Genomic DNA, 21,559 nt, shown 5'->3' with positions numbered 1-21,559 from the left:
AGCCTCCCTGGAAAACAGAATAGTGCACAGGTGGAACAGGTGCCTTGTCTAAGGCAGTCAGCTTCCCATGTTTCTTTGCCTTAAGCTGAGCTCTTCTAGGTATCAACAACAGTGAAGCTGCCTGGATTGTGTTCCTAAGCATACACTCAGTTTTTTCCTGCTCTTGCAGGAAAGATAACCATGAGGAAGATTTAAGATAACCATGAGGAGCAGGCTTTCCTGCAACAGTAGCTCTCAGCTGCCTGTATGCCTGCCTGTCACTGCCTCCCTATTGACAAGTACCTTCAACCCCCACTCACTACCTGTGTGGAAATGAAGGCAATACTGTTACAAAACAAGAGCTTGTAGGTAACTGTTGGTGTGACAGGCTTGCCACTAGTCACTCTCAGGCGCTTGGATAGCTTGATGCAGTGTTGCTCCTTTTGCAGACCACATCAGAGACTAAGCCCGGGACAAGAGGACCTCCACTGCATGTGGAACTATTGCTGTAGACCAATTAGTCACTAGGGGCACAGGCAGTGCCATAGTAATTTTATCCTCAAGCTGGGTTGCATTACCAATTCTAGGTATTCAGAAAAAGAGATTTAGAAAATTATATCTTTGAATAAACTTTTAAGTAGTAGAAAAGGATTAATTTGTTGTTGTTGTTGTTTATTTGAACCTATTTGCACAGAAATCACCTGGAGGCTCACTAACTTTTTTTTTTTCCTTGTAACATTTTCTCTTCTGGAAGGAAAATTTTAACATTTATAGGGAGAAAAAAAAAAAAAAGACTTCTTACTTACTTGCATTTCCTACTGAGGAGAGCAGAACATGGGTTTTGCTTGTTTCTAAGCAGATACTTTTTTGAAAGACTTCTTATCCATCATTCTCAGCTATCAAATCCTTCATATGAATGGAATGAAACAGCTTAAGAACTTTCAAAGTTAGTGTTTCTCTCTCTTCCCCTCCTTCCCTTTTGCCCTGTTTTAAACACTCTTCAGAGCATTGTTGTGGACATGAAATTTTTTGATTGTTCCTCCTCTTACTTGCTGTTGTGTGAGGCCAGTGAATTTGCTTGAGGTTTAGCACAACTGCACCACAGAAACCAATGATGCCCATGTTGTATTTGAGACACTTGAGGGCTTGTTTTGACTTTAACCTTCTACGTGGTCTGTGGGTGCAAGTACTAGCCTAGTTGTGCAACTCCATTCCTCCCGACTTCTCCCCCTTTCCATGTTAGAAGTAATATATTTTAGCTCTCACTCTACTACCTTCAACCCACTTCAGAATCCCTGAGTACTATAAATCAGGCTCTGTTTTACAGATGGAGTTTTGTTACCCCTATAGGATTATGTATTTCACAGAGGAAGAAAAACTCATATCCAGAAAATGATTGCACTGAAGCACATGAAGCTGATGCCATGAAGCTTCTTCTGTATCCAATCAGGATTATTTGCAAGAGAAAGAAAGTTTTTAAATGCTGGAAAGTGTGCTGTGTCAGACTTGTGCAACTGCACATCATTTACTGTTCAGGGACACATTCTGCCTTCATAAAGTCCCACCTACTTCAGATTAATTTGTAGTTGGGTTTTAAAAAATGTTAGGCAAATTGTTCAAGATCCAAGAAACCAGAATTACTCACCCCATCTGTCTTTAATCACCTGAAAATTTTATTTCAGTGTTTTGGTTTTGATTTTGTTTTACAAAGAGACTTTGCATAAGTCTTTCATATTTTGTCTTAAGATGAAGCATGGATATGAGAAGGAACAAAAAAATTACGCAAACTACCATTGTCAGTGTAACAAATTAGAATATATTCTAAGTAGTTTGTAAATATGCTGCCTCTGCTTTTATTGATGGGTTTCATGATCTGTACTGGAAATTAACTCAAACTCTGGTTACACCCACTGGATTATCAGTGGGTTGTGGGGAACAGCAGTCCACCCAGGCCTGGCCTGCCAAACATTTCCATGCTCTTTTCTACCTGTTTAATCTGAGCCTATCAGCAGTAAAAGTTACACTAATTGTCTTCCCACAGTTCTATTGTAATGGAAGTTTTTGCAGCCATGGATAATAGGTGTGTAAAACAGGTGTCTTCCTGCTCTGTTTTGCTCTGCTTGGGTTGGTAGCACCATTTGTAATTAAGGTGGGTGAGTCTCTATTACAGCAGCTTGCTCAAAGTTTTTTTTTCTTTTAGTTTGACAAACATTGCCTGGAATTCTCCAGGACAGATGTCTGAACCTAAATGGAGTCAGGCTGATTTCTAGTGGGGAAATTACACTATAGAGTTTCAACTACATTAGATAAATAGAAAATTTATTGTTTAGTATGCTCTTGGGAAAGGAAAAATAGACATGAGAAAATTCTTGCTATTGTTTTGACAAGAGAGTCTCAAACACCAGTCAGAGGATATGCTCAGTAACATAGCAAGCTGCTGCACAAACCATTTTTCTCCCTGCTCATCACCACCACCACTGCCCTCTGTTAAGGAGAGTCAGTGTCTTCTCTTGCACCTAGCCTCTTCACTTTCTATGCCTTGGCTCTGACTTGCACACTCTACCACTGCCTCACACACTGTGCTATCCCCCTCACTGATCCTGCTGCCCTGGTGGTCTCATTTGGTAAGAAAAGTCTCAGTACGATCAGTTTGCACCCTTATTAAATTCTTTCAGTGCCTTTTGGATATAAATAGGAGCTTGTGGTAGAGGAACTTCAAGTTGTGTCCCTGGAAAATGTATTGTCACTTACAGATCTTACTGGCCTTTTAATGGAATCTAACGTTGCAAAGGTGACCCAGATCTGCTACACTCTGCTACCTTATTGCACAGCCTTTATAATGTGAACTAAGTATTCTTTAGCCTTCTAAGGTGCCTGATCTGAGAAGAATCAGTTACCCACAAAGCGAAACCCAGTTGTTTCACATTGCAAAGTCGAGGGAGACCTCATTGCCAGTGTCATAAATTTCATTAGGAAACTGGGCCTTTGACAACATGCCACACAGTGAATTGAAAATAATCTTGTTATTAGTTCAATGCACCTCCATTACGTGTGCTTACATAGCTGATCTTTCACCCTTTAGCCAGCATCGCAAAGCTGCTTACAAACCATATGGCTGAGGGGAAGGCGGGGACAGCTGGAAACCTCTGAGGCAACTCTGCATTTCTCTAGAGTACAGATGCAGTCTCCAGCAAAATAATTTATGCTCCAAACTTATATCCTCTTGAGTGCTAGCTAAACAAAGTTTCAGCAAAGGTTTTCCAAGGGAAGAGTAGAAGGCCCCGAACAGTTTTCAGGCACGGAGCTGAGAATGCATTTAGCTATTGGTTCTTGGTGAAAAAGCAACATCTGATGAGAGAGAGAGGCACAAGAGAGCTAGGTCGCCATGGAAGAGCAGACCAAAGGAAGGGCGCTGCGGCTTCATCCTGTCAGTTCGGTCTGGGCTGGCGAGGCACAGCGCGGCGCGGCGAGCGCCAAGCCAGGGCAGAAATAGGTGAGCAGACGGAGCCAGGCCCGAAGGCTCAAAGGCGAGGGGTCTACGAACACTGATGCATGCTGCCCGAGCTCTGCCGAGCGCAGCCGTGCCGTGCCATGCCGGGAACATGCCGCGCCGTCCCGTGGCCGTGCGGGTGCTGAGCAGCGCCGGGCCTGGCCAGGGCCGCGGTACCTCACTGGAACGCCTCACAACCCCTCCCCCCCCCCCCACGCCTACACTGGGGCAGCTCCCGCCCCGCGGGGCTCGTCCAATGGGTGTGGGTATATTTGCATATTTGCATATTGGAGGGGACATAACGGCCCGGGAGCAGAGCGACGCCGACAGATTAGAGGGTTGGGTTGATAATAGGGCACTGTAGAGGTGCTCCCAGAGTGATTTCTTGCCATCGAGGTATTTTTGCGCTACAGTCGTTTTTTTGTTTGTTTGTTTTTGAACGCCAGGCTTAATTTTGCGGGCTTTTTTGTTGTGGTTTTTTTTGTTTGGTTTGGTTGGTTGGTTTGTTGTGTTTGGTAGGGTTTTTTTTGTTTGTTTTTTGGTTTTGTTTGTGTGTTTGGGGGTGTTTTTTTGTTTGTTTGTTTGTTTGTGTTTTTTTTTTCACCGAAACTTTTCTGCCGCGGCAGTGCGCAAGGAGAAACAAAGCGAGATGGGGAGGATGGCTTTCCTGTCTGCCCTCTGCCTCTGCCTGTCCTGGCTGGCTGCTCGTGGTCCGGCTGCGGCCGCCGGTAAGTCCTGGCGCAGGGAACGGGTGCGCGCAGCCCCTGCGGATCCCGGAGCACGCATGAGGCAGGGGGAACCCCCAGGGCGGGGGGTGTGTGCGCAGGGGAAATGTCGTAGGGGGCGTGGGAGGGGAAGGGGAGCTTTCAACTGAGCTTTGCAGGACCGCAGTGATTGCATCTTTAATGAGCAAAGACTAGTTTTAGGAGACCACTACTGTGCCTTGTCACAGTCTTACTTTCTTAGGCATTATGTGTGGGAGATTAGTGTACTGTAAGTCAACCACCTTAAAAGAAAATATGCCTGTAGGTGTTACAGCTAGTATGTGATGCTAAAATGGAATATGGAAACTGCTGCTTTTTTCACTAGAGATGCCTTTATTTCTTTTGTGTACAGGAAAGCTGAAGTGAAGTATTCAAAACTAAGAGGATGGGGTGCTAGGGTGCAGCCAGAGGAAAATGTTCTTGTTTTGACTCCAGTCAGAGGAAATCAAATGTGTTTTTCATGGCAGTATCCAAGTTTCATACAGTGAAATAACTATCTTCATGGAGCAACCTTTTCTCATCTGTAGGAACTGATTTGCCACAGACTTACTGATGATTACATTATTTCTCCTTAGAAACAGGTTATGTGAAAACAGATTGTGTGATCATCCTAAAGCCATCCAACCAAGATGTTTTGAAACCACAGAAAATACGTGATCCAGCCTCTAGGAATCCAGAGTATTTAATAAACAACATAGAAAAAGATATTCTGGGTTAAGATAACACAAGTGTTCCAGGAGAAGATAAAGAATTACTAGGAATACATTCTGATCTCTGTTTTTAACAGTGATTTCTATAGTCATGGGTCACAGCAGGTTTACACTGTCGTGCGATGTGAGTTGCTGTGTTTAACTATGGCTGCATTTGGGTTAGACTTGCCAAGGCAGCCATAGCATGGCCTTTCCAGAAACAGTGAATTTCTGAGAAGGCACAGAGATGAGGCCATCAGGTATCAAAAGTATGCTGTAAGGTTAGCATGAGCACTAGCACTCCTAAAAGTTTGCTGGAATATTTTCTATGCTGGAAGCACTTACTTTTTATGGTTTTCTCATGCATTCTTTCTTCCATATAACTTCAAAATCTGACAGGTTGCATTTTATTGTTTTAAGATAGTTCCAGATATCCCAGAGGGACTGAGCAAGAGCTCTGGTGGACTGAGGTACAAGCCTCCTGGCAGCTGCTAAGTAAGGATCTGTTTGACAGGTAGTGAGGGTGAGGGTGAGCGCCCATGTACACAGTGTGAGAGCAGCAGTTTGCCCTTGTTGTGACACCCGCAGGATGAGCTGGCAGGTCCTCCCTCAAGCTTCTGGACATTAGTGCCATTGCATTTTAGAGGTGTTGATCTTTCCATTGCCTCTGCTTCAGAAGTGAAGAACATCCTCTCAGGGCTCTGTCACTAAAGGAAGACACTAATATGCTTGAAGCTTGAATTACAGCTTGAAGCTGTAATTTCTTTACAGCTGAGTTAAACATTAACCCAACCTGTGAGCTAGGTTTTGTGGGATTGCAACACACAGTAGTCTGTTTTCAGTTTATAGTATAGATCAAATAAAAATTTTCACTATACAGCTCCTCTGTTACAGCTGACCATGAGTTTGCTTCAGCACTCATTTAAGAATTTAATATGACTGGTTGAGGGATAATCTTAATGCTTATCAGCTGGGGGAAGAATTAATCCCATTAACTTGATTGTTTTATGATGTTTAAGGGTATGTGCAGATGTTTGCTGCTCTGCACATGTGTGCATGCCTGTGTGCTTGAGTTTATAGAGGTATAATTTCTAATGATATTTGTATCTAAGTATAGTGTTTTCTTTTCTATGTATATAACACTAGGAAATTGTTGTTTATCAAAGAATCCATTTTTAAAACCATAGCTCAGGTGCACTGATTCTGGCAAATGCATTATTATCCTATTTGGCATCCTGTGTCTGATGTGGCCAGTTGAACTTTTGACTAATATTCCAGATGTTGTTACTTCCTCAAGACTTACATTCTCCACCCAGTGAACAGTGATAAACAGTTTTCTTCATCAACATTAGTTGCCAGGGTGCCTTGGCTTCCCATGGGAATAACTTGAAGCTGGATTCTCTTGATTAATGTGTAAACTTGTTTGTACTTTCTCAGAATGCTTGAAGTCAGTGTTATGCTTTCAGAATTAATACGTGTCCCTTTGTGAATTTCACAAGCTGCAAGTTCAAGGTGTCACAAGGTTTAAACAGGTTAGAAGTGAGATTATACACGTGGAGATGAAAGAAAAGCATCCAAAAGTTTGCAGCGCTTGATAAAATGGAGTTTGGCAACACATTTTGTAGTCAGCTCATGTCTAAAATTGGTGGCTTAATTCTTAATTTCACTCCCTTTATACAGTCCCCTAAGTAGTAACTTTTAAAGTCACCTTGTTAACTGTATGCACATAGCAGTGACCTGAAAGCTTCATTTTGAAACAGGAGCTTGTATTTGCAACTGTGTGCCTGGAATCTTTTTCAGTAGAACACACATGCTCTCAGAGGTAAAAACCTGTACTGAATAAGCTTGCGCAAGTGTGATTTTTACCAAAGTTACCTTTTTATTATATATACATTTTTACCTGCAGGTCTGCTTCTTTTTAGAAATCTATTGTTATCACTAAGAACTACTTCAGCGTCAGTATGGATGCATATAAATTTCTTAATGTAGCTACAGAAATTAGATATTTTGTAAAACTTTGTGAATCCAGGCAAATTTCTGTCCACCTTTCAGAAACATGGTGTACTCCTCATTTCTGGATTTCCCCTGACTTATTTAATTTGGCTTAAAACACCTCATTAGCCTGTGGTGAATGTGTACATTGACTGTCTCTGCATTTGTTTGGCTTTGTCTATGGCAGTAAGAATGAGAACCAGCTGTTCAACTAGCTCAGTTAGGACATAATTCAATTAGACTTCTCACTTTAAAGTTAGGAGGAAAAGGGCTGTTGCTAAAGTCTGGCAGAGTTTGGATCTGAACAGACCATGATACTTTTATATACAAAAGCTGGCGTGGGAAATGCTAGTTTTAAGTGGTACACTTTGTAGCTTCTCTGATGCATTTTTAAAGCACAGTACATGTAGATATTGGTATATGAGATGATTGGCTACATATTATTGCATACTCCTCTCTTTTTGAAACTGAACCTGCAGAAGATGGAAGGTCAAGTGGAGTTATAGCATGTGTGCAGCACAACATGAAGAGCAGATGAGTTATCTTACATGCTGAGACAGAGAATTTGCAAATCCAAACTCAAGTAACTTTTAAGGATGGCTTCTTAATGAGCACATCTTTAAGAAGGTTCTAAGAAACACCATCACACACACTTCCCTCATCCAGAAGCTATCTTACTGCTGGAAACTTGTGGGCATTAGACAATGTGACGCTTTCTTGTGAGCATAAAAGATGTTAACAATAATTTCTTCTGACTTTCTATTACCTTGTGCATTATAGCTAAATGAACAGTAGGCTTCTTCCATTTCTGTAACTCATGGGCTATTGCTTTGCAGCTGCTGCTTTCTTGGTGGCGACTGCACGTCAGTGCTCCTATGCCCTTAAATCCTATCCAGATATTTTTAGGCTGAAACAGAAGAATGTTTGTGAAAAATTTTTCACACCTTCAGTGGCAGGTGCCCCTGCACTGCCATATTTTTAAGTTTGGTGCACTTTTCTAGGTGTACCTTTAAGTATGGTGCACTATAAGTATAGTGGGCAGGTGGACTATTCTTGCTAGCCTTCCTGTGCTGAGCAGGAATATACATAATCAGAAGTCCCTGCATTGTATGCTGTACAGTTAAAAGCTCTTGGTCCTTTCAATCTTTTATTGATTCAAATACAGAGTGAAAAGTTATAGTTTATATTTAACCAATCAGCCTTTGGGACTCTTCTGTGTATGGCTAAAAAGTAAATAATGTAAATCTAAACATTTGTTTCAGAAAGGGGTTTTGTCCTCTCTAGCTAGGTGAAAGTTTCACATGTAAGAAAGGGTCAGTCTTAGAGAAAAATCAACATTTGATTCGTTTGGTAAATTTTGCCTTTGGAAGGTAGATTATTATATTCACCATTATATGAATCCTTGTACTGATCTGAAGAGAGGTGTTTTTCATCAACTTTACTCCTTCGTTAGTGGGAAAGAGGAGGGAACAGAGGCCTGCTAATTATGCTAGATTAGCTAGCTAGTCATCCTACTGCAGTCAGGGTCAAAACCTAAAGCTGAGCATGACTTCTGCCCAGTCATTTCTTGCTACTTCCCTGCATGTGCTTTGTTTTCAGCTGGTGAGAGGCAATGCTGAGCTGTAGATTGCAAATGATGGCAATCTCTGAGCAGTTTTTGCAGCTTGTGTGTTGATTTTACACCTCACACAAGATAGACCCTAATTTCTGTGGTCTACTAAGCACAGCAGGAACCTCCCAGACTTTATACATCTACCTTAGAGTTGAGTGAGGCCAGGCATGAGTCAGTGCCTTCCTGACTGTGGTAGCTTGAATGAGAAGACCAGAAATACTAAGTTTTAGTGGGGGGGAACAGTTAATTATTCGTCACCTCTGATGCGGCACATTTTTATGAAGAAATACAAATCTACTAGTTAGCATAGAAAATCTGCTCTGCAGTGGGAAAAGTAGGGGAGTGGAAATCTGTCTTACCGTGTCTACACTTGCCCCTTTGCACTCCCTATGGTGGCTTGAAGCCATTAACTAGTGTGTATTTAGGAGTCTGTAAAAGCTTGATGGTCGTGATGCCAGGAAACGTGACACTGGGCTGGGAGAGTTGGCCCTGGTTCAGCTCTAGCTGGAAAACCAGCAGTCAATATCTTGATGAAATCAAAACAAGCAATCAAAATAAAAACCAATTTGGCAAAGTAGGGCCCAGTTTTCAAAAATTGTTGGAGTTTAAGTCCACAGTTAAGAACCTCTACATCCAGCAGACCCTGTAATTGCGTGTTGAATCAGATGTAAAAAGAGGAGAAGTTTCTTCCCAGACAAAGAAAGTAGTGGCATGAGGCCTTAAACCACTTCTCTGCCTTGGCAGGTAGAAAAGGAAAGCTTTGTTTTGAATCTGAAAGCTGGAGCGAGATCACTAAGAAGTGATCTCCGGCTATCACATGCTTTTTTATCACCAATGCATGATATCCTCCCTACCAACCCGCCCTGGATTCAAAAAAGGTTCAAGCAGAGGAAGATTTTTTTTCTGCAGTTTTGCATATAAGCTGAAAATATTGTCATCTGCTTTCCTAGTTTAATTTCCTTAATGGATGTCTGACTTCATCTGCTGTTTTTCTATATTGGTAAAAAGTTAAAACTAGAATTTCGTGAAACAGTGGTGATTTAGCAGCTGTTATTTTTAATGAACTGCAATGACTGAGTGTTATAAAGAGCCTTGTTAGGTAGTGGTTATTGATAAAATGATGTAGAAGATGCACAACCGAACTATGTAATAGTATGGTGGTATTGCTGCTTCTTCACATGAACTGTCAATGGCTGACCTGTGCAGTTTTCTTCACTGCTGTGGTAAATATGGAGGTTTCCTGTTAATAATGGAATGGGCAAGGTACTGGCTTCTAAAAGGAATTTGTACCTTTTCTGACAGCTGGCCAGATTTTCACTGTTTTAGCAGGACCTTGGAGGCGAGCAATTTGACTGTTTGATTTCCTCTTTACATGGCTGTTGAGGTGCAAAAGGAGGGCTCTAGGAAATGAAAAACACATGTCCTATTTTGTGACTGTTTTTGACATCTCTCTAACACTGTACCTGTGACTTCTGAGCTATTTGTGTAATACTCCTAAAGCTCTGCCTTGTGCTTCCTGTGCAGCAACTGAGAACAATTTTGAGGAAATTGAGAGCAAGTTTTCCTTACGGACGCCTGCAGAGCCCGATGAGGATGTCTGCTACCTGGTTCCTGGGCAGGTGAACAGCCTGGCACAGTGTAACTTCAACCATACCAGTAAAACCTTTGTGGTGATCCATGGGTGGACGGTAAGGAAGGGGAGAAATCTCCCTTTTAACTACACTTCTGCCAAACTGTGCTAGATCTGTCAGCACAGGTGTATACACCACAGATATTAAAATATGTCCTTTTTAAATTAAAAAAAAAACCCTCAACAGGTGACAGGAATGTATGAAAGTTGGGTCCCAAAGCTGGTGGATGCCCTGTACAAGAGAGAACCTAATTCAAACGTCATTGTGGTGGACTGGCTAATTCGAGCTCAGCAGCACTACCCAGTGTCTGCTGCGTACACTAAGCTAGTGGGAAAGGATGTTGCTAAGTTTATTGACTGGATGGAGGTAAGACATACAATTTTGTGTCATACGTTGTACATAATGTCCTGGAAGACAAAAAGCAGCTGTGTTAATCATCTACTTTTGGGTAAATGGTGTTTAGCTCTTGCAGACAGTAGTTTCGCTGGACAAAAATCCCAGCTTTAGTTTAATTCTTATCTCTCACAAAATGAGGCCTTTTGTAGTGCACTCCAGAAACTTCACCTTGTGGTCTGTGGAGCCCTGTGGGCTGACAGTATTTCTGAAGACTCTGAGATGTACGTGTGAAAAACAGGTTGCTATATAATACACAACAGCCCTTGGGAAGCAGAAAACTGTCTTATCTGTGGTATAATACACAGCCCTGTGTTCCAATCTTCTTTTTAGATTACTCTCCGCTTAAAATTTTGCCTTTAATTAACTTAAGTGACCTAGTATGGTACAAAATTATATTTAGTATTTCTTCTGTTTTTCATGACTCAAAGAGAATTACTACTGTTTGTATTTTTCTTTGCCATCTTATTTGGCATTATTATTTGCCTTCGAACTTTAAACAAATTGGTCTTGCCTGCAGGAACAATTCAATTATCCTCTCAACAATGTCCACTTGCTGGGGTACAGTCTAGGTGCTCATGCTGCTGGGATTGCTGGGAGCCTGACAAAAAAGAAAGTGAATAGAATTACTGGTAAGAAAACCTGTGGTGGAGAGTCCTGTCTCTTCTAGGCTGAAATATTATGTTCCTCTGGAAAATAACCAGGATAATTGTTGCTTCTTGGCAGTATTTAGGTTCTGTGTTCATTCTTTATTGAGTCAGCACAGCTGATACTTCTCTAGTATCAGCTCTCTGTAGTATCTGCAATATCTGTACTAGAACTGGAAGAGATTTAGAAAAGAATAACTAAGGTGTGTGTGTGGGGAACCTTGATCTGCGCCTATACAGGAAATGAGTCATTGGCCAAGAAAAGAGACTATTTGGGAAAAATGTCATCATGACTGGCCAAATACATGGCTTGGAGAAGGCCATGGTATTTCTTGAAGCATAAGCACTTCAATTGATTATCTTCACCCAGGTGGTCTTTCCTTGCAGCTGGTGTGGGCCATTCAAAAGGAATAGGAGGTACATCTTCCTGACATGGGTATAGTAAGTGCTGAGTTCTTTGCCATGAGATGCTTTAGTGGCAAGAAGTTTGTGCTTTATACTGACAGATAATCAGAACAGGTCCACTGTCATGTACTAAAATTAATCTTAACAGCCTGAAGTATTATTCTAGACTAGAAATAATACTGTGAGTTCAGGGAAGAGGAAGGAAGTATACGTATGCCTGCGGTGTTCCCATGCATGCTTTGATGTGTGCTTAGGGTGATTTTTTGAGGTGTGCTGGACAAGACAGGGTGCACAGCTGCTCTGTGGCTGGTTTATAGCCCAGCACCTGGAGAGGCTCTAGCACTGATCTCACTGACAAAGGAAATACCAACATCAAGGAAGCAAGGCAAAGAAAATCACTCTCCTGTGGTCTCTTCACTGCTGTCTCTCCGCACTCCAGCTTGGGAGTGCTGTTCAAATGGCAGCCTAGCTCCCTTCCCTTGGCACCCTTTGCCCTTTCACCTGATCCTGTCTGTGGTCCCAGATCCACAGGCACGCCGTGAGGTTGGCTGGGCAGAGGCTGCATCAGGAAAGGCTGACTTCTGGGAGGTGGCAGATTAAAATAAGGAGGCCAAAGCACCAGTCCCTCTACACTTTACCCTTTGTCTCAGCTGCAGCTGTCTTGCATTCACTGAGGGTGCAAAACCAATCAAAAACCTATACCCTCATGTCCCCATGGTTGTGTTTGGTGCCCAGAATGAACCTTTCCCTGGGAAAGCTCTATCACCTTTAAACACAGGGAGTGATGGGATGTGTTTCCTGAAGTCTTTACAGCAGAGGGGAAGGCAGCGCAGACTGGATGAGGCTAACCAGGAGTGCAGAACACTGGTGCCCATTCTCTGAGGTCTGCAGGAAAGACCTGTCCTTTCATTTCTGCCTTTAGCCATCTCTCAAGTAGTTTTGTGGATTCAAGTGATAGTACTTGTTTGCTGGCAGAATTGTTCTGGGTGTTTTTGATGTCAGCGTTGCTGCCTCTTGGAAGTTGACTACAATAATCTCCTTGGGCATGTAGACAGTGAAGCTTTCATTTATTTCCCACTTGTTCCCCTAGAAGGAAGTTGGCAGAAAGATATTTTCCACACTTTATCTAGAGATTTTTGCAATTCCTCTGTTGCTTGACAAGAGAGGAAGACATTGAGAAAATATTTCTTTTTTCCACCCACTAAACATTCTACAGCTGTGAGGGAGCTTATCTGTCTTCTTTACATATATTTATATACACTTTATTTTTTTATACATTGACAGCATTTCAAGGTAGTATATTTGATTGATCTGCTACTTACACACTGCAATGTCTGCAGTGTCACCAATATCACAGGCAATCTCAAGCCCAGTGTGGTAGCTGAATTAGGCATGCTATTGCTGTCAGTATATTTGGCAGACAATAATCTGTTTGTGGTATGCCCCATGAAGGACTGGATCCAGCTGGTCCTACCTTTGAGTATGCTGATGCCCTCACCCGCCTCTCCCCGGATGATGCTGACTTTGTGGATGTCCTACACACATACACTCGAGGCTCTCCAGACCGAAGCATTGGGATCCAGAAGCCTGTTGGACACATTGATATTTATCCTAATGGTGGAGGTTTCCAGCCAGGTTGCAACTTGGGAGAAGCACTTCGTCTGATTGCTGAGAAAGGGTTTGCAGGTGAGGCTGCTCTGAAAAAAACAGCATACCATCCAAAGGCAGATCTTCCATAGCCTGCAGATTTGCTGCAAGCAAAGATCTCTTCAAGAAGCACAGGAACTTGTTCTTTGAAGTGTTTCCAGCTGTCATCTTATAAAGCCTAGCTCTTGCATAGGTGATCATGCATGTTGACAGCATTGTTTAGGAGCTTATGTGCATGTTTATATACATATTACACACTTTGTTTCTTTCAAGATGTGGATCAGCTGGTAAAATGCTCCCATGAACGATCCATCCACCTCTTCATTGACTCTCTCCTTTATGAAGAAAAGCCTAGCATGGCCTACCGCTGTAACACAAAGGAGGCCTTCGAGAAGGGTCTCTGCCTGAGCTGCCGGAAAAACCGCTGCAACAACTTGGGTTACAAAGTCAACAGAGTGAGAACAAAGAGAAACACCAAAATGTACTTGAAGACCCGTGCTCAGATGCCCTATAAAGGTAGGTCCTGCTTGTTTGTTGGTGAGCAAAACTGGTACTTTTGCTCAGCTGTGTGTTAGGATAAGTATGTGCTGCAAATGACAATATTACTGCTTTGATGCCTGTGGTGAGCAGGGGTGAAGCTTTCCTACTGTTTGCCATTAAGGGCAAGCTAAAGGTGATGTCTCAGAAAAAGTTTCTTGTTATTCAAGGTGTGGGGGTAGAATACAAACAGGTATTTTGGAACAAGGTCCTAAGTAGTGAAATTAAGATTTATTCTACAACCTGATCACTTGGAACAACAGAATCTTTCATGTTTTTTCCATGTTTTCATCCAAATGATTTTTTCCTTCTGCTAGGAAAATAATCAGTAGAGTTTGGTCAGATGAACAACTTCTTTAAAGACATTAAGCCATTAGACTAGTGTCATCTGTAATGACTTTGCTAGAGGGGAACCAAGCCTTGTTAAAATATCACAGCTCTTCTTGATTCACATTATCATACGTCTGAGGAGAACATCACCAGAAGAAAACTGGAAGGCTTTCAGCTAAGGGAAGTTTTTTAGTTGGACTTCAGTACTTACTTTTTTCTCCCTAGCTTTGACTGTACCACATGGTATACTCATTGTGTGATGACCAGCAACCAGAGGGCACATTCCTGCATTGATAAAGCAGCTGCAAGACTTAGTGTTTCATTGTCTTTCAGTGTTTAATCTGGAGTGTCAATGGGTTTAATTTTTTTCATCAAGGCTTCAGTATGAAGAGGGTACAACTGATTTGTTTCAAGTTGAGGATGGCAGATCTTATGCATTTATAAGACATTTGAAGGCAATTCTGCAGACTCAGGCATTGTTACAGTGGCAGTCCACTAAATGTGGAGTTTGGATGAAAGAACTGCAAAAGTGTTTTTAATCCTGAATCCCTTGCATCCTAATCTTTAGTTTCATGCAGAAATAGTTATCTGCAGGGAACTGAACTCCTCAGCTTCTGATGTAGCCTGAGATTTGCACAGAGGGTTTTGGGTGCTTTTATCTTTGGAGGGTGAGTTTTTTTGCTAATTGATGTTCTTGTGTGTTCTTTTAGTCTTTCATTACCAGGTCAAGATCCATTTCTTTGGCAAGACTAATACGACCAAGACAAACCAGCCATTCCTGATCTCTCTTTATGGCACTCTAGATGAGAGTGAGAACATTGCATTCACACTGTGAGTAGCTGCAGAAACAGCAGCAACATGCTCTTGAGTCTACCTAAACTGTTCAAGTTCCAGCTGAAAAACTTGTTCCAGGTCCAGAAATCTGTTACAGAGTCACAGAATCTGCTCTTGTCCTTGATCTAAGGCCCATATCCACTGCTGAAGATAGTGATCTAAGGTCTGTAGGAGCTGTTCTTGATAAGAGATCTGAAATATGGAAACGTGACATCTGGCCTATGGCTCAGCCTAATAAGAGTATTTCTGGTGTGGCAGGTTTTTTATTTTTGTTCTCTTTTCATCTCTGTATACCATATTCCACCTGTGTTAAGGTCCTTAAAAGCAGACTGCAGACTGGAGTTAATTGTCTTACTAGTCTGAAGGCCTCAGTGAGACAGCAAATAAGCAGAAGTCTGTGCATACATCCCTGCACCTGGGGTGACAGGGAGTGGGGTTGGAAAGCATTAAAGTGTGTTTTCAACTTAGAGGAACCTAAACTGTTCCTGGCTGGTGCTTGTCTGGCTTCTTTAAGAGCCACCAGCACTTGAAAAGGCTGGAATGTCTTTATCTGACATTGGATCCCAGGGTTTTACCAGCCTTGATGCAGAAAGCTTTTTTCCTTGTGCCTCTACAAAAGCTTAAGAGGTTTTTTTTTTTCCCTGTTCCATCCATCAGGACTACAGAGAAAATTGCTTCCTTCTTCTCTAAAATACTTAAAAGTCCTGGTTCTGTGTTTCCCCATGATTTTCTTCCTGTCCACGAGTTAATTTTTGTTGTTGCTGTTTCTCTTCCGTTATTCCCCTCCCCACAGGCCTGAAGTCTCTTCAAACAAGACCTTCTCCTTCCTGATTTACACAGAAGTGGACATTGGTGACCTGCTTATGCTTAAGCTGCAGTGGGAGAAAGACACCTTCTTCAGCTGGTCAGACTGGTGGACTCCTTTTACATTTGATATCCAGAGAGTCAGAGTGAAGTCAGGAGAAACTCAAAAGAAGTAATGTGTTTTGATTATTATAAGCTACATTAGTTTTAATTGACAGTGTTTCCTGATTTCTAGTATGAAGGGAAGGGATTGATTTGAAGGGTGGGAGTAGTTAAATGGGTGCAGCACTGATAATCTGGGCTCAGTTATTTGCTTCCACTGCGTTCCGCAATCTGTATACCACTTCCTGAGGTTAGTTACAATATGCAAGAGAGAATCTCCATGAATCAGCATCTCTGATTGTAATTGCAGTTCCTCTCCTCTCTCTTGCTGGACACTTGCACAAGTTTTCTTGTCAAGAGTATGCTTAGAAGGAGATTTTAAAAAACCTTTTCCAAAAATGTGTTTACATAAGAAATCATTGCTTTAAGATGGATTTTCTTAAGATCTGGGGATACTTGAAAGATGGATGAAAACTGAAACACATGGCTATTGGAAGACGGTGCTAATGCATGAGCATTTAACAGTGAAGTCTGAACAGAACTGCTTTGACCTGCATTATTTGAAATACTCATTCACTAGACCTGAGATCTGTTAGCAGAAAATGTACCCAGAACAAAGTATGCATGTCATATGTGCAGTATTGTGATTGTTACTCCTTTGAATAAACAAAGCAGTCACTTTATCAAAGAACAGTTATCAGAGCTGAACAAATATAGGGCTGGGGGAAGGACTGATAAAGAGGGAAGTAACTGTTCGGGTTAGCTGGAGTTTGCAACCTATTTTGTTTGCAAACATTTGAGGGAAAAAGGTTTTTTTCTGAGATCATTCACCATACAAATTCAGACAAGGACTTGCATAAATGAAGATCCAAGGGACTTTGATAAGGGACTTTGTAGATAAGTTGACCAAGTATGGGTTTGGTGATCAGGTAGTGAGGTGGATCAGGAACTGGTTGAAAGGAAGGAGTCAGAGAGTTGTAGTCAATGGGGCAGAATCTGGTTGGAGGTGTGTGACTAGTGGAGTCCCTCAGGGGCAGTACTGGGACCGGTGTTGTTCAATATCTTCATCAACGACTTGGATGAGGGTATAGAGTGTACCCTCAGCAAGTTTGCTGATGACACTAAGCTGGGAGGAGTGGCTGACACACCGGAAGGCTGTGCTGCCATTCAGAGAGACTTAGACAGGCTGGAGAGTTGGGCAGAGAGAAACATGATGAAGTTCAACAAGGGGAAGTGTAGAGTTTTGCATTTGGGGAAGAACAACACAATGTCCCAGTATAGGTTGGGGGCTGACCTGCTGGAGAGTAGTGTAGGTGAAAGAGACCTGGGGGTCCTGGTAGACAAGAGGATGACCATGAGCCAGCAATGTGCCCTTGTGGCCAAGAAGGCCAATGGCAGCCTGGGGTGCATTAGAAAGGGTGTGGTTAGTAGGTCAAGAGAGGTTCTCCTCCCCCTCTATTCTGCATTGGTGAGGCCGCACCTGGAGTATTGTGTCCAGTTCTGGGCCCCTCAGTTCAAGAAGGACAGGGAAGTGCTTGAAAGAGTCCAGCGCAGAGCTACTAAGATGATTAAGGGAGTGGAACATCTCCCTTATGAGGAAAGGCTGAGGGAGCTGGGTCTCTTTAGTTTGGAGAAAAGGAGACTGAGGGGTGACCTCATCAATGTTTTCAAATATGTAAGGGGTGAGTGTCAAGGAGAAGGAGTTAGGCTTTTCTCAGTGGTGACCAGTGATAGGACAAGGGGTAATGGGTGTAAATTGGAGCACAGGAGGTTCAAGTTGAATATTCGAAAAAATTTTTTTACTGTAAGGGTGACAGAGCCCTGGAACAGGCTGCCCAGGGGGGTCGTGGAGTCTCCTTCACTGGAGACATTCAAAACCCGCCTGGACACGTTCCTATGCGAGGTACTCTAGGTGGCCCTGCTCTGGCAGGGGGGGTTGGACTAGATGATCTTTCGAGGTCCCTTCTAACCCCTAGGATTCTATGATTCTATGATTCTATGATTTGAGACTTCTGCTCTTTTAGCCACTAGATTTTATGCAAAGGACCAGTGAAAATCATGGGTACAGTTTGAGATAATGCATTTGCCAGTTTTTCTTGCATGAAGTTTTCTTTGTTACAGATGCATCTTTTTAAAAAAAAATTTCTCACAGGCCTGTCAAGTAATAATGTCCCACATGACAAAGTGTAAAGACTGCTTTTTAGCACCAGTGCTGTTCATATGGTTAAAGAGACATCTGGCTCAGTCATGTGATTGTCCAATATTTATTCCACAGAGTGGTGTTCTGTTCTCGAGATGGCACCTCGCATCTCAGTAAGGGAGAAGATGCAGCAATATTCGTGAAATGCTTGGACCAGCCTGTCAACACAAAAAAAGGAGGGTATGAGTGGTCACTATTGTTTCTGGGTTGGAGAAGCTTTAGTGGTAGCAGGAGGATCTAAAACTTCCTGATGTGATTGACTTGCGCAGTTAAGACTTAAGACTTCAGGAGCATCACAACTCAGATTAACTTGAGGTTTGCTTATGGCAACCTTGGGACCTTAAAAACCGCTAATGTGGTTCTCTGCTAACCATCTCCTGTGGTTGTTAGCATGTCTGAAAAGCAAGTACAAGTAGCTGCCCCTTACATTCACATGGTGGCTTACAGACTAGGCACTGAGGAAACTAACAGAGAGGAAAGTGTGCCTCTGTCTCAAAATGCGTTATATTTACTCTTAATTGAAGAAATCCAAACATCCATACTGAGTGAGTCCAGACCCTTCTCTCCTAACTGGCCAGTAGCGGATCTGGAGACTAATACAGCAGCTGAGCAGGCGTTTTCCCTAGCATGCACCTTTGCTGGCTGCTGCCAGGTGAGTGATTTCCTGAGAGGAGCATTTCTGATTCAGATCAAGGATTGGGGTTTTGTTTGCCTTTTGTGCACTTTGATTTTTTTGATCAAGAATTTTTCTGACCCAGAGGAAGCTTTCAAATGTGGGGGCCAGATTTATTTGGACTTTATTTGCTAAAGTTTGAGCTGGAGAAGTGGTTCTATTTATCTTAGTGCAATTGCTCTGTGTGAAAGGTTTCATGGGGACACTTCTAGACAGAGATCTAGTTCTGCATAAAAAGATACATGTGTTGACCTTCAGTCCAGGCCAATGATCTGGGAGGCCTTGAGAGCTCTGTGTGTATATTTGCTAGGTGTAAAACCAAGCAGCAGGCAGTAAAAGCCCAGGCATGTAATTCATTTTCCTGTCAATAGGTTCTTTTAATACTAAGTCTTGAAAATAAGGCAAAATGGAACAAATTTTACATATTCTTTTTCACCTTATCTTTTTTCCCCTCACAGTGCCAAGAAAGCCTCTAGAGAAAATTCTGCTCATGAATCTGCTTAAGTGACAAGAATAAAGATTTTTCCGAAGTGGGGAGGAGAAGTCTGTTCATCCCTGTGGACTGGATGTTCAGAACAAAATATATAGAGATATTTATCTGCTGCTGGCTTTTTGCCTGCTATTCCTAGCTATCTTAGGAAACTTCTTGTAAGGAAGTCTTAGCATACAAAGTTACTAACCATAAAAATACATTGTCCAAATAGTTTAAAAGAAACCCACAAAACAACTTGCCAAAGGCTTGAGTGCTGGGAAGGGGTGATTAATTCTGCTTTATCATGGTGCCTTGTGACAAGGCTTCTTGACATCAAACTTCTATAGCTGTTTTCTAGTATTTATTGAAAAGAAGTAAAGCCCGGTACATGGCTTTTCTTTCTTTTTAGGAGTCTTCTGAAACTGGGCATGTTTTTTTTGACTGAGCTTACTGAATTTTTAATCAGTTCAGTGGCTAGTGTTCATTGTCTTCAAGCGTGTGTTTAGCAAATGAATAGGTTTCTCATGTAGAAAAGCGTTTGCTGTGTGTCATACTGAAAGGTGTCAGGGTCTGACTTTATGTGGGGATGAATTTTCTAGTTTGTGGTTGTGAATGTGTTTTACTGGAGGTAGATGCCAGTTCTGCTTAACAATAGGTATGATCTGTTAAGCTATATACTTCTATGCAGCTTACCCTGGAACAAATAGCAGTTGTAGGAGACAGCAATACCAGTGTTCTATGCAGACATTCATCTTTACACCTGTGCTTTCATTCCTTGAAAATAAAACCAACACTGTGTGAACAAGAGACTGGAAATGAACTGAGCTGTTAGAAAATGTGGGAAACAGATTTATTTTTTTTTCCCTCCACAACTTGTATCCTGAGTATTAGGTTGTGACAGTTTCTCTGCTCTTCGACATAAAATGTCTGAGTGGCTGCTGTATGCAGTCTTTATGCAAGTGAATCCACTTGAGAGGTGACAAGCATGTTCCTGCTTTCCTGTACTGGAATTGATTGCTCGTGATCCTCCCCAGTTTGTTGCTTGGCTGTGGTACAGCACTACATCCTGGGACCTGCTTGGGTTTCTGATATGAGGTAAAATTCAGCATGGAGCAGGAGTTGTGACAGTTAAAAGGAGCCAGGTTGTATGATGCAAAACAAAGAATGCTCTGAAAAACACTTGACATAGACATGCAAAAACACTTGACATAGATATGCAGCATGTTGCCAAAACCAGATGTATCTAAGGCATTTTGCTTCTCTTTTTAAGTAGCATGTAATTTTTCTAGTGCTCTGAAAGATTCAGCAGCCCTCAGCTTTATAGAAGATAAACAAAATACTTGGGAGGAAGGACTGGAAGGTAGACACTTGGAGAAGTGTAATGTGAGCAATAGATGTTGGGTTTCATAGTCTTTTCCTGTATATGTAAGACTGTGGAGGTGGTGATTTGTCTAGAGTCATCCCATCTTGAAAGCGAAAACAACAGGTATGCATTTGTGTGCACAGTTAATGTGTTCTTTCCAGCTGTGGCTGCTAGTATATTTGGGGATAAAAGTCTTAACAGTGCAATATGTTGGAGTGTTAATGATTCTGGAATTACATTTGATTCCTAACCCTTAAAGCACAGCAGAGTTGTGATGAGTCACTGAGAGTGGGGTTGAGTATTGAGCCACTGCATCTGAGACCTCTAAAAATAAATACAGTATTTTAGTCCCTATAGAATTCACATTTTGTTGCAATTTTCTGTTATGTTCTTCAGGAAAACAAAGTGTCTGAATAGGTGCCTACTTCATACAGCATAAAATACAAACACAGATACAAAATAGTGAAAGTTCTTGTACATGAGGACACATGATTTAGCTTTGAATGTTATTTATTAGCTGTATATAAGATATGTATGTGTGTAAAGGTAGTTTGTATATATTGCTAAAGTTGCTGATAGTCTTTACATTAATACAGTTGTGCAGTATTAACCCTGTATATAGCTTTCAAAGATTTTTATCAACCAGCCACTTGTACTGCATTATTTCCTATGTGGTTAATAAACTTTTTTTAAAATTAGAGCTCTTCAGTTTTGTACAGAATGGAAACCTATGGTTTTAATAAATTTCTCTAATTGATGCCAAAGTCGTTAGTTTTGTTTTGATAAAAGAATCTGCTGCATACCTTTTAGATGAAGGCCACAGCCTTTTATTTGAGTTGTGGGGTAAAAAGATGGGCTTAGTGCTGCCTTTTTTTTTTTTTTTTTTTTTTTTTTTTTTTTTTTTTTTTTAAAAAAGGTGTGTTTTCTCACCCCCATTTCCTCTTGGGAAATACAGAAATTGTGTATGAAGACATAAAGGCATCACTATGTGCCAA

General features: G+C 41.8%; 1 protein-coding gene across 2 annotated transcripts; it reads left to right on the top strand.

The window, feature by feature from the left end:
- Positions 1 to 3,761: 3,761 nt before the first annotated feature.
- Positions 3,762 to 21,331, top strand: LPL (lipoprotein lipase). 2 transcript variants are annotated; one of them, XM_030466855.1, is made up of 11 exons: positions 3,762 to 3,865; positions 4,096 to 4,197; positions 10,054 to 10,214; positions 10,344 to 10,523; positions 11,071 to 11,182; positions 13,055 to 13,288; positions 13,523 to 13,765; positions 14,827 to 14,947; positions 15,744 to 15,926; positions 18,132 to 18,236; positions 19,188 to 21,331. In XM_030466855.1, the coding sequence occupies exons 2-11, from the start codon at positions 4,119 to 4,121 to the stop codon at positions 19,231 to 19,233; spliced, it is 1,464 nt and encodes a 487-aa protein (XP_030322715.1). In that variant the 5' UTR covers positions 3,762 to 3,865; positions 4,096 to 4,118; the 3' UTR covers positions 19,234 to 21,331. The 2 variants fall into 2 exon arrangements, with proteins under 2 accessions (XP_030322715.1, XP_030322714.1); XM_030466854.1 differs by having other exon boundaries at positions 10,051 to 10,214.
- The last annotated feature ends 228 nt before the right edge of the window (positions 21,332 to 21,559 follow it).

This window comes from Calypte anna, chromosome Z, assembly GCF_003957555.1.
Source record: "Calypte anna isolate BGI_N300 chromosome Z, bCalAnn1_v1.p, whole genome shotgun sequence".
Taxonomy (NCBI): Eukaryota; Metazoa; Chordata; class Aves; order Apodiformes; family Trochilidae; genus Calypte; species Calypte anna.
Note: the sequence above shows the minus strand (reverse complement) of the source record. Positions and strands in the feature narration are given on the sequence as shown.